Source organism: Martes martes (genome assembly GCF_963455335.1).
Source record: "Martes martes genome assembly, chromosome: 11".
In the NCBI taxonomy this organism is placed as follows: domain Eukaryota; kingdom Metazoa; phylum Chordata; class Mammalia; order Carnivora; family Mustelidae; genus Martes; species Martes martes.
Genome location: NC_137899.1, coordinates 66,242,988 through 66,258,870, shown reverse-complemented (window position 1 = coordinate 66,258,870; position 15,883 = coordinate 66,242,988). Strand labels below are relative to the sequence as shown.

Sequence of the window (15,883 nt, the reverse complement as noted above, 5' to 3'; positions counted from 1 at the left end):
CCGTCGGTCGCGTAGGTGGAGGGAACTGCCCTGGGCAGCGTCCCCTAGCAGCGAGACCACACACTGTGGAGTCTGCGAGACCACTGACTTTTCTCCGTTCGCCTCCCAGCGGAGGGGCCCCGGAGGCTGCAGAGCGCCGGCACAGCGCCCCCCGTGGTCGTTCCCGAGCGCCTCCTCCCCCGCCCGGTCCACTCCCGCCACGAGCCGCCAGGGCCACGCGGGCTTCGCGGGGCTCCACGCGCACCCTGAATGGGGTCCGAAACTTCGCCGACAGCCCCCGCCCCGAGACGGCCCTTGCTTCCTCCCAACCACTCCCACGGGGAGGGGCGGCCGCTCCCGGAAGGCGTTCAGCGCCCGATCCCCGACAGAATCCCACGCGGGCCCCGAGCAGGGCGGGGGTCGCGGGGCCGCCGCCAGGTCTTACCCCGCCCGCGCCGGAAGTCCGCGCGTGCGCGCTGGCCGGCCGGGAGCGCGCGTCCGGCGCGGAGGGGCGGCGGGGGCGGGGCCGTGGCCGCTCACGGGGTGTCCCCGCCCCCGCCCCCCGGCGTTCCGCGGTCGCCGTGACAACCGGAGCGGCGGCAACGGCGGCGGGCGCGCGAGTCCGGCGCCGCCTCCCGGCCGTACCGCCAAAGCAAGCAGCCGCCGCCCGGCCTTGCTGCTCTCCCCGCCTCCCGGCCCGCGGGGAGGGAACGGCCCGCCCTCCGCCCGCCCGCCGGAGAGTGAGCGGCGCCCGGGCCGCCCCGCCAGCCCGCCGTTCCCCGGCCGCCGTCCGGGCGCGCGCAGCGAGCGGGCGCGACTATGCCAAGATGGTCCTGCAGGCGCGGAACAAGCACCGAGAGGCGGCCCCCAAGCCGCCCCAGCCGCCCCGCGCCTCTCAGTCGCCACTGAGGGGGGCGCCGGACGCCGGCGCCGGGGAGCCCGGGCCCGAGCGCGCGCCCCGGTCCCCCGGGCGCAAGGGCGCCGCGGGCAGGAAGGGGCCCCGAGCCGAGCCAGCCGCGCCGTCCGCCGGGGGCGGGCTCGGGGGGCGCCTGGTGGCCGGGCTGCGCGGGGCGCTGGGCCTGCGGCGCGCGGGGCGCGGCCGGACCTGGACCACGCTCCTGCTAGGTGAGCAGCCCCAGAGCGCGGGCGCCGCCGGGACGCGGAACTTTGAGGCGCGGGCCCCTTTCCCCCTCCCCTAGACTCTCCTCCCACTTCCGCGCCGCCGAGCCCCGCCGCCCGGTCCCCGCCAGTTTGCAGCCCTCTCCGACTTTTCCTGGGACGTCCTCACCTCCTCTTCCCCTCCCCCTTCTCCTGGCTCAGCCTTCCCCGCTCCTTTTCCGTCCGCTTTCCGTCTCCGTTTAAAAAAAAAAAAAAATGGCCCCGAGATCAACAGCTGCCCGGCCTGGCGGCGAACTGACAGGTCTGCGCTAACGAGACTTGGGCGCCGCTGATTGGCGCGGACCGGCCGCTTTCCCGTTATCTCGGCCCCTGCCCGGAGGATGGTTTGCTTTTGGTTGGAAGCGATTCCGTGGAGCTCAAAGCAGAAGCACGTTCCCTGTCCTAGAAAGTTGCTAAACTTATAATTAAATTTTAGCGTGCTTTTTTCTTCTTGGCCGCAAACACCGTCGGTGGTACTTAGTGATTCCTCTCGGCACGTCACTTTCCAGGTTGTGTTGTGTTTTGGGCACTGGAGCTCTAATCCTCTCTGCTGACCTGGGAACATTTGGTGTGAAGGACTTACCTCCTTTTCCGTTGCCATGCACCAAATGGATGATGTGCAGCGATGTGCTGGAAAAAAAAAATAAAGTTGAAACAGTCACAGGTTGTGGACCGACTTTAGGTTTCCTTTGTTTCCTGATTGACATTCCGATAAGGCGAGTTGTAGCAGTTTGGGTAATGGGCCTAATTTTTCTAAGCCAGTAAAATGTAATACTGCCTTTACTATATAATACCATTAATGGACTTTGGCTACTGCATTATTTAACTATTGGTGATTTATGCCTAATTATCCTTTCAAATTCCCTTAGTGGCCCAAAAGAATTTGGATTTCAATATAGGCGAAGGATTAGGACTCAGCAATTCGGCTTCCCCTGACATAACATCCACCACTAGAAGCCGCTCAGTCATAAAAGGCCAGTCATCTCCGTGTGTGTGTGTGTTTTAATGGGCTCAGAAAGGTTGATACTGTTATTTGGATACTTTTATGTATAGTAGATTCAAGCCAAGAAAATTCAGTATTTTCAGTATATTCCTTCTCTTTTCAGTAGCGAGCCTGAAAAACCTTACCAGTGTGCAGGTTAGATAAGTTCACCTTGGGGAGGCAGCATGGTACAATGGATGAGACAAGCTCCAAATCCGGTGCAGAGTGGTGGTTTGGTTTAAGTTTCAAATTATTTCCTCTGTGAGTCCTTCCATCTCTGTGACCTGAGATTATCACCTCCCCTACTTACTGAGTAGAACTAAAAGGGGGTGGCTAATATATGGGAAGGCATTCTGTGTCTAAAACCCTTAAGTTTTAATTGCTGTTATAAAAGCACATGCATAATACTGATTTGTGACAGAATGAAGCTGTATTTTTGTTGAGTGGCTAGTATAAACATTAACCACTTCATAGTGAAATATGGAAGGGGACCACTTCTTTTTCAGGGAGGTTACAGTAACACCCATAGGATAATCGTCTTGCAGTTTCCTTATAATTGCATTTACTTTGAATCTTTTATTGGATGGCTTAGCTTTGGATTTAGTAAGCATTATATTTAATGCTTATACCTAAATGCAGTTTTGTATTAATAGAACATTGTGGCACTTTACTTGACTTCCCTTTTGGGTATTGGTAAGAGGTACAGGGAAGGCGCTGTCTCACATTTTTGGGTATACTGTGGACACTGGTCGTTGGATGGAGGTTGGATGATTTTCTACATTTACAAAAGGCCATCTACCGGATTCTGGAGAATGAACGGACATAGGATGTTTGGTTCTTCCTCTGGCCTTGTACCCTTGGGTCCTGCAGAAAGGAGCAGAGCTTAGACATTTTTGAAAGCTTCCTCATTCCCTCTCTTCTTGCCCTTTGCAGAATGAGTGTGAATTGAGTTGACACCATGCAAGTCTTTAGTGTAGGATTTTGCTATCACAAAAAAGGCTTCATTTCTGTTTGGGAAGAAATTTTACAACTTGAAGCTCCCTGATAGCACACATACTTAAGTGTTAGAAACTGACTAGAGGTTCTCGGTTCGGTTTCTTTCATCTCCTCCATATGTACTAAGCACTGATGAACTCACTGCCTACCACAATGACCCTTTCTGCTGTTGGGCAGTGTTAAGCACTGTTAAAAAAATCTACTTAACAGACACACATGTTTTTCTTATTTTTAGACCTTATTTCTATTTATTTAGTGGTTACAGTCATAAAGAATTATTTTTCAAATGTTTGTGTTTTGAAGTGTCACTCTAATAGCTCCCTTCATCGGTCAAGGGGAGCAGCAATATAGTAAAGAAAAACCATGATGCTGTTTCTCCAACGTTATTGACCATAACTCACAGTAAGCAATACAATGTACATTAAACCTGCTCACACTTCTGGAAGTACAACCCAGTACATATATGCATGTGTCTGTTATTCCATTTAGGTATGTCGGTGTCCTGGTAGGAAACAGATTTAATAAATAGGCTGTTTTCAGAAGTGAACAGTTTTAAGGAACCCATAAAAGACACTGAAACATCCCTGCCTGTCAGCAGTCAGAAGGTGCTACCGCCTCTGGGCCTCCAGGGGAAGGGATGCTTCATCAGGAGCTGACCCCGGGGAGGGCTGTGCTATGGGAGCAGGATCTTCCAGGAAGAGGGACCCCAGATCCTCTCCTCCCACCCTCTGCTCTCCTGCTCATGCCCCTCACTGGCTGACCAACTGGAACCCCTCTGGCAACGGACCCAGCTGAAGCATTCTGTAGGCCTCGGAATAAGGCAGAGAAGGGAGGAGAATGGATTTAGAGAAACAGAAATGTGCGTATACTTGAAACAAGTGTCGTGTAACAATACTTACTTCTGTAATGTGAGGTATACTCTGATTTCCTGTTCTGTCGTTTTTTAAAAAGAAATGCCGTTTACTACTCTTGAGTTTTATGACATAGTATTATAACTTACGGTTTGAAAACACTGCCTTAGAATAACTGTTTTCTGATTCTATACCTGTTTTAAACTAGTTAGGGGCCTGAGGAAAGCGTTTAGCTTCCCTGAGCCTCAGTTTGTGTATAAGTAAAAATGGAAGGTCTGGATTAGACTGGTGGCTCTCAATCTTAGCAAAACTGGACTAGAGTCACCTGGAAGCTTTTAAAAAAAATCCCGATAGCCAAGCCACGCATCAGACCAGTTAAGTCAGAATCTGGGGTAGGGTTAGGTGGAGGGAAGTGTCAGTAATTTTAAAGTCCTATGTCCTGCCTCTACTTAGAAGCAGACTGTCCAGCATCACGGGGCTGACATTCCTACATATCAGCGACCCCCTAGTACTAAGTGCTTCTTGCTTCCCGTCTTTTATTTATTTTTTTAATTTATTTATTTTTAAGATTTCATTTATTGATGACAGAGAGAGATATTGAGAGAGGGAACACAAGCAAGTGGGGAGATGGAGAAGGAGATGGAGAGGGAGAAGCAGGCTCCCTGCTGAGCAGGGAGCCCGATATGGGGCTTGATCTCAGGACTCTGGGATCATGACCTGAGCCAAAGGCAGACGCTTAACTGACAGAACCACCCAGGTGCCCCCCTCTTTTATTTATTGTTTTATTTTATTTTATTTTTTTAAATTAAAAAAAAAAGATTTTATTTATTCATTTGACACAGAGAGTGGTAGGCAGAGAGAGAGGGAGAAGCAGGCTTCCCTCTGAGCAGGGAACCCAGTGCAGGGCTCGATTCCAGAACCCTGGGATCATGACCTGAGCCAAAGACAGATGCTTAACCGAGGGAGCCACCCAGGTGCCCCTCCCCTCTTTTAAGGCAGGGGCACAGACAGTCCAGTTTGCCCATTTCTCCTAGTCTCTGTTGTTTTCCCAAACCTGGGGCTGTAAGTTGCCATTCTTCGTCTGATCTGGCTGTTAGTTTAGAGTTTCTTGTGTCCATGTCTATTATCAAAAGAGGGTAGTAAAAAGGATAGCTGGAGAGGGCTCTGAGAGAAATGGAAGGAGTCCTTTCTTTGGTGGAATTGAAGAATATGCATGTTAAGCACGCAAATAAAGCATGCCTGTGGCGAAAGACTACAAGGTAAGATGTCATCTACAAAACATAATAAAATTGTAACCTGAATACGGAAGTGACAGATAATGAAAACTATTGTTTTTTTCCCCCTCACCTCTGTCCTACTTGACTCATTTGTTACCCGTCTGGTTCCTAAGGTCAGTGGCACCTTCACCCTACTGTAAATGGGTCCTTTATTGGCAAGGCTTCTCATATGCACTGTAAGGACGTTTTGGATTGAGTAATTCTTTGTTTGGATGGAGGCAGGGGAAGCTCTTCTGTGCATTGTGGGGAAGGTTAGCGGCATCACTGGCTTTGAAGTAGCATAGACATTTCCGTACTGACCTGCATCTGAATCTTGTTTCTACACGTAAAAGCTATAGGTCCTTTAATATTTTCTGACTCTTGGCTGCCTCATCTTTAAAATGGGGATGATAAAGGCCCCACATGGTTATGGTAAAGAATAAATAATATATGTAAACTGTAGCTTTACTCGTGTTTACCAATTATTGAATACCTACTACGTCTGATGCTTGTTTAGGGGGATAAGATGGAAGAAAAGACAGCTGTAGCCTCTGTCTCCATGGAACTCCATTCTAAAAGGGTCAGGGACAAATAAAAGTAATAGTACCTTGCAGTAAGTCCAGTGAAGGAAAGAAAAAATGGCTGAGATAGAAAAAAAAACAGGAGACACCTGCTTAAGAATCAGAAAAGTCTTTGGGGAGGTAGCCTTGAAAGTGAGCCCTATAGGCAGAGAAGAAGCGCACTGTCCAGAGGAAGAGAAAGGGCAATGTGGATGTGGCACACAGCATTTGCTGTGGTAGGCCACAGCTTAGCCTATCCAACATGGCAGGGGCACGGACCGGGTCTCCTTAAGGAGCTTGGGTTTTATTCCTCGTATGATGGGAAGCCACTGAGGAGTGTTGAATAGGAGAGTAGCATGATTTAATTTTTGTTTTGAGAAATCTACTCTTGGGAAAATGGGTTGTGGAGCAGAGAGAAACCAGGCAGGGGAGGCTCTGGTGGGGATCTATAAGAGAATCATTGGCTATGATGAAGGGGAGGAGATTTGAAATCTGTTTTGGAGAGAGAAATGGTAGGATTTGCTGATGAATTGGACTTGTATTGAAGGAAAGGGAAGAGTTATAAATCATTTCTAGGTTTTGGTTGCTGTAACCGGGAAAACAAGGTGGCATTCACTGAGATCATGAAGATGAGGGGCATGGGTGAGGGCATAGGTTTGAGAGGAAACTTTGAGAATTCTATCCTGGCTATGGTACCTTTGAGACATTTTGTGAAGTGTCCAAGTAGAACTGTCAAGTGGGCCGTGGGACATAAGAGAAGATGTCAGAATGGAAACACGATAGGGCATTACCAGCAACTGGGTGGTATTAAATTAATGGGAATTGATAATAGCATCTTTTACTGATCCCGGATTTACTCTGTGCCAGGCATAACTCTGAGTGCTTTAGATTAACACATTTATCTTAAACTCATTTCATTGCTAACTCAGTCCTGACCATGACTTTGTGATCCTCATACCCGTTTTATCAGATAGGAGATCTGAGGCACACAGATGTTAAATAACCTGGCCAAGATCATCCCTAGAATGTGGAAGGGTTGGGATTTGAACCCAGGCAATGTGGCTTCAGAGTCCATGCTCTTAACTGCTATGCTGTATTTCACCTTCTCTAGGGTGAGTATAGCAAAAGAAGAAATGAAGCCCCAGGACTCAGTTCAGAGAAACCACCAACTTTAGTGTTCAATAAGTGTTAGCTTTCTTGTTCCTTCCTAGGGGAAATAAAGAAAAGAGGGATCATGCATAGAGATATGGGAATAAGAAGTGGAAAGAGGGCATATTGGGGTGGCATAAGGGGCAAGAAAAACTGAGGAACTATGAAGACACAGGGACCACTGGCCATCTTAGTGGGATGACTTTCAAACAAACACTTAGATACAACAGAGCATCAGCTCTAAGGGTGAAGTAATACATAGATGTTGGGCCAGTACATTTCCCTGGAAAGCCAGTGAATGAAATGGGAATTTGGGATTTAAAGAGTTTCTTCAATGTTTAAAACCAGTTTTTTCTTTCTGAGATAGACTTCTGGTTAACACTAAGGAACTATTTATAATCATTTAAACAGCTTTATTATTAAACTAAACAATTAGAAGAGTTTTGAATATGTTATATTCATGTGTGCTCAAATAATGAATGTAATGAGTTGAGATTGTGTAAATATAAGGATACATGACCAATTTGTGATTGATTTTTGGCCTATAATATGGCATCAATACTAAAAGCAGGTAAAACTTTATTATACACATGCATATTTAGATGTTGCTAAAATTTGAACTATAGCTGTTTTTATAAGTTCTGTACACTTAGCCTGTTAGGCTGTATTAATGTTTCTTGAAGTTTATCTTAATGAGATTTACATTATCATAGAGACTGTAAGTCTGTGTGCCTGTTTCTAAGCCGGGTAGCTTTAGGCTTTATAATTTACATCTTTAGTTCTAAATTCCTGCTTTGCTAGTTTATCTTTTGCCATCAGATTATACTTACCCAAACTGTTAGAACAGTACTCTTCCAGGGATGAGTTTGCTAGTTTTCTTTGGTTACCGTTCTAAAGAGTATTAATCATTGAAGTTGGTAAAAATTACATCTATTTCTAGGTCAAGACCTTTATGCTGCTGTTTAATTCCATAAAAGGCAGTCTCATTTCGTAGGAAAGATCAGTTCTCCATGGATGATCTTTCATAATTCAAGAATCATTGAATAGGAATAAATTTAAAAGTGGAAGAATTGATTTTTAGAGTACATAAATTTACAACTATTGTTAACTTTTTTTCCTGCTTCAGTACTGTTTTTTTTTTAAATTTTTTCAGCATTGTTATTTTTCCCCCCTGAATACATTTCCCCCCGAATACATTCTCCCCTGAATACATAAATGAGCAGCTCACACATCTTCACATTTGTCGGGCATATTCCTTCATGTTTGACTTCCTTTCCAAAGTAACCAATTGCTGGGTGTGTTTTTCAAGTCTGTCACTGCACATGATAATGCTTGGGCAGCATTTTGTAATTTTAACTTCTAGCAGCAAATGTTAACATAATAACCTAGTCACCAAGATCACTCACAGAAGTTCTATTGTGATTCATTGTACTGACCAAGGATGGGGTGAGTTTTTCTTCTAGTTTACGGTAGTACCAACTGTATTTTAAACACAGTTTATAAATTACTCGGCCAATTACTTTTGAAAACTTGCTACCTTGACAAATTTTTAACTTGGGAAGTTTGTTATAATTGAGAAGAGTGAGGCTTTAGTCATATTTTTATACAACTCAACTCAAATTTGCCTAAAATGCTACTGCTCTGCACTGGATTTGTCTATTACTTCCTAACAGTAATCACTGCTTTTTGTAATGCAGCTTTTCAGCGCTTCAGTTGTCAAACCTCAATCTTTTCTCCACATTTTAATAATAATCATAAAGAACTTATATAACTAGCACAGTGCCACTGTTTTCTACTACATTTAAAAGTGGTTTTTTTTTTTAATAAGACTTTATTTCTCATTCTTTTGTCATCTTTGATCTCCATGGAAATATCATTAAAAATCTACAACTGAAATGTTAGTTACTGGAATTTTACATGTGAAGAAAGTAAAGCAGGCCAGGTGAGTGGCCTGACATCATTAGTGAGTTCGCAGGGGGAAGTCTGAGATCGAAGTTAAGGTCTCTTGGCTAGTTGAGCATATCTGTCAAATTGTAGGTTTCAGATCTATAGTTTTAGGCAACTGTCAAAAAACTATCAAAGATACATTAATGCAGGGTGCCTGGGGGTGCTGTCATTTGAGGGTCTGGCTCTTGGTTTCAGCCGGAAATCTCAGGGTCCCCAAGATGAAACCCTGCCTCCGGCTCCGCCCTCAGTGCCTTGTCTGCTTAGGATTCCTCTGCCCTGGTGCCCCCAAACCCCTCCTCTCAAATGAATAAATCAATCTTTTTTTTTTTTTTAAATTAAAGATATACTAATGGGAAGATGACCTCCTATATTCTAAGACCTGATAACTCTCTTGGCAAGAACACTACTTTGCTGGCTTCTGCTTATTTGGGGGAATCACTCTTATATCCTTATGGCCAACCTCTTAGTTTCCATTTTGTTTTTCCTAACTATTTTTTAAAACAACTAGATTCTGAATTATTTTGGATTGGTTGGTTGTTTGGCATTAGTATAAAACAGAGTAAAATAGTAACCAGTGGTATCATGGTTTTCTTAACCATTAAGGAATAGGGTATTTGGGATATCCAAGGGCAGTTTGCAATTTGTGGGGGACTCTATAACCTGAAGATTGGAATGATTTCTTGATTTTTGTTTTTTAAAGATTTTATTTATTTATTTAACACAGAGAGAGATGACCAGTAGGCAGAGAGGCAGGCAGAGAGAGAGGGGGAAGCAAGCTTCTGGTGAGCAGAAAGCCCAATGCGGGTACGATCCCAGGACCCTGAGATCATGACCTGAGCCGAAGGCAGAGGCTTAACCCACTGAGCCACCCAGGTGCCCCGGAATGATTTCTTGATTAATGAACTTGTTAAAATCTCTTGCCTAATGTGATAGAAAAAAAAAAAAAATCTCTTCTAAAGAAGAGATGCAGCTTCTACACTTTTTCCATTAGGTTCACTAAAGTATTGCAGTTTTGCTGTGATTACTCAGAAGCATTTAATGGCCTAGCATTATTTTGGGTCTATATTTATCTAGCTACTTGTACTTAAAACACGGAAATGCCTTTCTTTCAATAAAGAGAAAGCTACTTTGTGAAAATTAGTAATGTAGGTTACTATTTGATTTAGAAATATTTGTGTTCACATTATGTGAGGATAAGATTTTAAAGGAAGTTAGAGTTTATTGCTGTAAAAACCCATACGCTGGGTAATTGTTCTATTAAGTATTCCCTACTTTAATATATGTACATGCATAAATGTTTAAAAATGTGAAAATTTACTTTGTATATTTCTCTGTTTAGAAGCCTAATTATATTCTTTTTGAGGGTGGTGATATACATTTTCTATGCTCTGTTTTCATATATTCATTTTAAAATAAGACTTTGTCCTTGATTTTTAAATTATTTCTAAAGAATTTCCTTCCGTGTGTAAATGCATTCTTTTGGTTAAATGTGCTTATTAACATTTTCATGCCCAAGCTTCTAGTTCAAAGGACATCAGTGGTCAGAGTCACAGAATCCAGGCTTTCCTCCAGGTAATAGTGTGTCCCAATCATGTGACCTTGCACCTCCTAGGAAAATAAGAGTCATATTAGACTCATGAGGACTCCCAGATCATTTTACTTAATATGTGAAAGTGTTCTGTAAACTGCAACTGAAAAACAGATATTAGACATTGTCATTGTAATTGAGAGCTTCCTAGTTTTTTCCATGTGTAAGGTACTGTTTTGGTTAATGCCAAATATATGGAGGAGATTCAAATGAACTAAAAGTCAGCCTTGCAGCCATAATCACATAGACCCCTGAGTTCTAGAACTTAGTAGTAGTGTCTTCATACATGACTGAATTTTAAAGCAGTCATGGTCCTTGGGACTCAATGTCTCTAGTAACAAATTGAGTGCATTTCTTTTTTTCTCCATTGAAAAGAGAAAACAAATTAAAAGGGCCAAACCTGCAAAGACTTTTAGTTTAGGGAGCAGGAAGATCAAAATGAAAACAGAAAATAACCAGGCAGGCATCTTGGAGAGTGTGAAGTCCGATGTATTAGTAGTAATTGTAGCTATACGAGGTCTTTAAGTGCGAGGGAGAGAGATAACAGAGGAAAGAACGCTTATTCGCATTTGGTAAAAATGAGGCTCAGAGAGGCTAAATAACTTATAAGTCTTAAAAAAATACAGGGACCTATTTCTTTTAAGAGTGACTTTCTTGCCAGGGGCAGTAAAGAAGGATTTGATTTTTAGTTTTAATTTTTTCCCTTTCTTTTTTTTTTTTAAATATTTTATTTATTTATTTGATAGAGAGAGATCACAGTAGACAGAGAGGCAGGCAGAGAGAGAGGGAGAGAGGGAAGCAGGCTCCCTGCTGAGCAGAGAGCCCGATGCGGGACTTGATCCCAGGACCCTGAGATTATGACCTGAGCCGAAGGCAGTGGCTTAACACACTGAGCCACCCAGGCGCCCCAATTTTTTCCCTTTCTTAATCATTGTTTTCTGCTCTAGGATTTTGACAATTTCTCCTTCGGAGTATCTTTTTAACTAATATTTGCCTTTTCCTAATAAAAATTGCCAAAAGTGTAGATTTCCAAGCCCCAATTGAAAGCTTTTGAGTCGGGTGTCTTTGAGAGTGGGGGCCCACAAATGCAGTCTTAATATGCCTCTCCTAGATAAACACTCTCAACCCTAGTTGAGAACATTAGAATCACCCCCTGTGCCAAACCTAGCAAATGTTCAAAGCTCCCAGGTGATTTCATTGTGCTGTCAATGTTGACACATTGTCCTTAAAAGAGCTTCTGTATCATCTGAGGGGCCTTGTTAAAATGTACATTTGGAGTCAGGCTTCTGGGATGGGACCCGAGAGTCTGCATTTCTAACAAGCTCTCAGGTGATACAATTACTGCTGGACGACACTTGGAAGACAAAGAGCCAATCTCACATTAAATTTTGTGAACTACCACCTACATTTTGTTCTAGTCATTTTTGTACCAGTGATAATTAACCTTGACTATACACCAGAATCACTTGTGAATTTAAAAAAAAAAAAAAAAAAATTCCTGGGACATGTGGGTGGCTCAGTCCGTTAATCTCTGCCTTCAGCTCAGGTCATGATCCCAGCGTCCTGGGATTGAGCCCTGCATGGGGCTCCCAGCTCAGCGGTGAGTCTGTTTCTCCCTCTCCCTCTGCCCCTCTGCCTGCTCATGCTCTCTCGCTCTCTTGCTCTCTCTCAAATACATAAATAAAATCTTTTAAAAAAGTCCCTGGAGTTTCAGATATAGGGGCTCTGGGTTAATACTCAAGTATCTCTAGTTTTATTTAGTGCCACTGATGATTCTAATGCAATCTCAGGGTTTAGACCACTATGACTCCGTATTACTGCATGGTGATGTAATCTCTGAAACTTGCTTTGGTTCTTTATTGAGTGACTCAGTGCTTCCCAACCTTTTTCATATCATGGCACACATGGAAAATAAGAGTATTTGTGTGGTATGGAGAGGGGAAGTGGTGTCTTCAAAGCCTGGAGGTTCTTGGCCCCCAGGGACCCTAGTTCTCTCATCCTTAGCACTCCAGGCCCCTCTGGTTGAGAAGCTTTGTAAACTGCGTTCCTGGTATTCATGGAGCTCTGAGAGCCCAGCACGCACACTATATATGTATATATGTGTGTGTGTGTATGTGTGTGTGTAGTGAGTAGACCCTCAGTAAATGTTTTCTTGTTATTGTCTTTATCATTTATATTCTGTACTGTGTATTAGTTATGGGAGTTTTTGTTTGTTTGTTTGTTTTGGTTTGGTTTGGTTTTGTTTTTTTTTTTTCCCCATGTTGGAGTCCAGGCCACATGCGGCTTTCCTGTAGCTGTCTTCTTTTCTGGCTACCCACCATAAATCCTCACCTAGATGGTAATCATGTCTTGAGCCCTGTCCCTCCCTCCCATCCCACTTTAATAGACCCTGCCTTGAGAAGGTCACTACTAATCTGCCTTTTCAGATTTTTTACATTTCGTAGACTTTGTGCCCTTTGTTTCAGTGCCTAATGTGTTCTCTCATTATTTTATGTACCTAAATCTTATCTCTCAAAGGTTTTATTTTTAATGTTGGCTAATATTTCTTTAATGTTGTTGGTTTCTAGGAAAATGCGTTATGCATCTAGTTGGCATTTAGATGCTTGTTGACTTTAGAGCACTTATAACTCTCAAAAATTCTGGGTCCTAGAAAGAAGACGGGAGCTGAGCTTGTGTATACATGACTGTTTTCCCTTTTTAAACTGGGTCCTACAGAATGTCTTTTCACTTGTTGCTTCACTACACAGAAACTGGCCTCTGTTTAATTCTAGATACTATAGACTGAAAATATGATTTCTTCGAATATTAATTTTATTGTAACATATATACCTTCATGTAATGTGAACCCTTTGAGCAGTTTGCAATGCTTAGATATTATCTTTAGGAATGTACATTTTTATTTAGTTGAGTACATTCTGTAGTTTCTCTTACACAATGATCATCATTTAACATTTCAACCCAGTGAGGTGCCAGGCATAATGCTAAGGGTGTCGATATTAAGATGAATTAAACACAAGCTCAGCCACAAGGCCTTTGCATTCTAGCAGAGGAAGCTGTTGTGTGCATGAGTAGCTATTTAGGTGCTATAATAAAGGTATTTTAGTTAGGGTGGCAGGATAAGCTTCACAGAATGCCAAGTTTGAATTCCTGTGACTTTGAAGGATGAAATAGTTTACCGGCAGAAGCAAAGGCGTAGCCTCATAAAACACATGGTGTTTTAGGGAATGGTTGTCCAGTGCAGAGGGCAGGAAGGGTGTGTGGTGCGGATTAACTGGAAGCTGACTAGAAAGTGGGCTCCATGGTCTGAGCTATGGAAAGCCATGGAACTTTTCAAAGAGAGGAATGAGACACTTAAACCTGTACACTTAGAAATTGACTTCATTCTCCAGGATGGATTTTTGATGGGGAACAAGGAGACTATTTACTGGTGTCTTTTCCACTTGGAAAGAAACTTTTAGACTCTGAATAGATCCTTGAGAAATAAGAAATGACTAGTAATATTAGGAAGAGGTTGAGTATAGAACTTGTCAAGGTTGACTTGGAAACCTTGTCCAGTAGATTTAAGGGGAGGATCCTTAACCTCTTTTTGTCATTTGTCACTTGAGGGTTAGAAAGGCTAAAACTCTTCAGAATGCTTTAAGTATGGATTAACCTCAATTTAGGAATAAATTATATTAAATTTTGCAAGTCATTTTGGACTTAGAATATGTATTTCCATATAAATATTGTTACAAGATGAGGTCATCAAATGGCCATGTGGGAGAGGAGGCAGTTCTTCCCCAGTGGAAAAAAATGGAGGTTTTGAATTAGAACCATCTGCCTCCAGGTGGTTCTTGCCATTTATTAGCTTTGTGCCTTTGGGGGAAATGACCTCTCAAAGGCCCAGTTTTCCATTTGTAAAATAGGAATAAATACCCCCAAGGCTGTGTGAGAATCAAATGAGAGAGTTGGTGAAGATGCTCTGAATTTCAAGTCAAATACTGGTTAGGAAGTACACACATAAGGACAAAACGTAACCTGGATGGGATAGTGTGGTCCTTATCAGGAATGCCTGTTGCTGGCTGCAGTTGCGGGCGAGTCTCCTCTGGGGTTACCACAGAAGGGCAAAGGGAGAGGCAGCCCCCCTTGGTTTTGTGATTCTTGCTTTCCTCCCTTGAGGAGGAGAAAGGGCAGTGGGTCTCTAGCCCTAGAGTGCATGAAACTGAGTTGGGTATCTTAAAAATGTAAATCACAGGGGGCTCTACTTTCCAGCAATCCTGATGGCAGTGTGCAGGTTATCCACAAAGAAGCCCAAGACTTCAGAGTCATCTTCTTAGGAGGGGCAACTTGAGGGAAGGGAGGATGCTGGGAGAGGAAGTGAATGCAGGCAGGGTTTGGGTGCTAGGTGGAGAGGGAATAAGGTTTAGGAGCCCCTGAAGATGAGTGGAACCTATGGAAAAGCCCCCTCTCCCACTTCTTTACTGTTCCTCCTGTCTTCCCTCCTGCTGCTGACCACTGTGGGCCAGGCATTGGGGTAGGGGCAGGAGGCATCCCCTCCCTATTCTCTCAATGCACTGTACTTGCTGGTGTGGGGCCATCCAGAGGAAAAGAACAAAGGGCAAGACTGGCCTTAGAGAGCTGCAGCTAGAAGGAGGGGTGTCAAAGGGAACTGAGCTGGGGTGGACCTTGGGGACCTCACCTTGGGACGTTGGTCCCACCCTACTGCCAGCTACTGTGCTGGAAGCTGGAAGTTTAGGCACCAGGCTGCTTGGGTAGGGTGGGGGGGGGGTGTCTAATTTGGACTAAGTAAGTGGAGACTTGATTTTGGGGGGAATCCCACAAATCTATTACATACATACAAGTGTGTGTATGTGTATCCATCAATCAAAGCACATTCACCTTGGTTATGTAGACATGATTTAGATTATTTCATTTTCCTCCTTAATTTTATCAGGTTGTATCCATTAATTCAGCAAACATTTGAATTGAGCTCTGTGCTCAGCTTTGTGCTAAATACTGTAGTATAACTTTCCATTAAATATTGTTTCTGTCCTCAGGAAGTTACATTCTAGTTTGTTTAAAGGAGATTCTAATAACAGGAAGAAAACAATTTTCAGTGGAGAGGCTGTTCATCCCATGAAACTGAAAATCGATACATTGTGACATATAATCTGGTACAAATTTCTTTAATCAAAAAGTGGAAGGAGTGTCTGGCTTAGTTTCAGAGTGTTGGTAATTTAGGGGCTTCCAGCAAAAGGTAAGAACCTTTCAGAAATCTCAGCCATAGGATTGCAATCTTTTGAATTAGATTACAGAGCAAACCTTCTTTCCTTGAATGCTTTTTTCTTATGGGATAGGCTTAGATTTTTCAAATTTTGGTGTTGGTTTTTTGTTTTTGTTTTTGGGTTTTTTTTTGTAATGTTCTGATTAAAACAAAC

At 43.5% G+C, this 15,883-nt stretch overlaps 1 protein-coding gene across 4 annotated transcripts in view; it reads left to right on the top strand.

Moving 5' to 3' along the window:
• Positions 1-806: 806 nt before the first annotated feature.
• DPY19L1 (dpy-19 like C-mannosyltransferase 1) overlaps positions 807-15,883 on the top strand; it is a gene marked incomplete at its 5' end in the record, with an annotated part of 91,616 nt that continues 76,539 nt past the window's right edge. For all 4 annotated transcript variants that reach the window (XM_080818195.1, XM_080818197.1, XM_080818196.1 and 1 more), the window contains one exon: positions 807-1,104. In XM_080818195.1, the coding sequence (XP_080674321.1) occupies positions 807-1,104 (298 nt within the window). The remainder of the gene's footprint in view (positions 1,105-15,883) is intronic.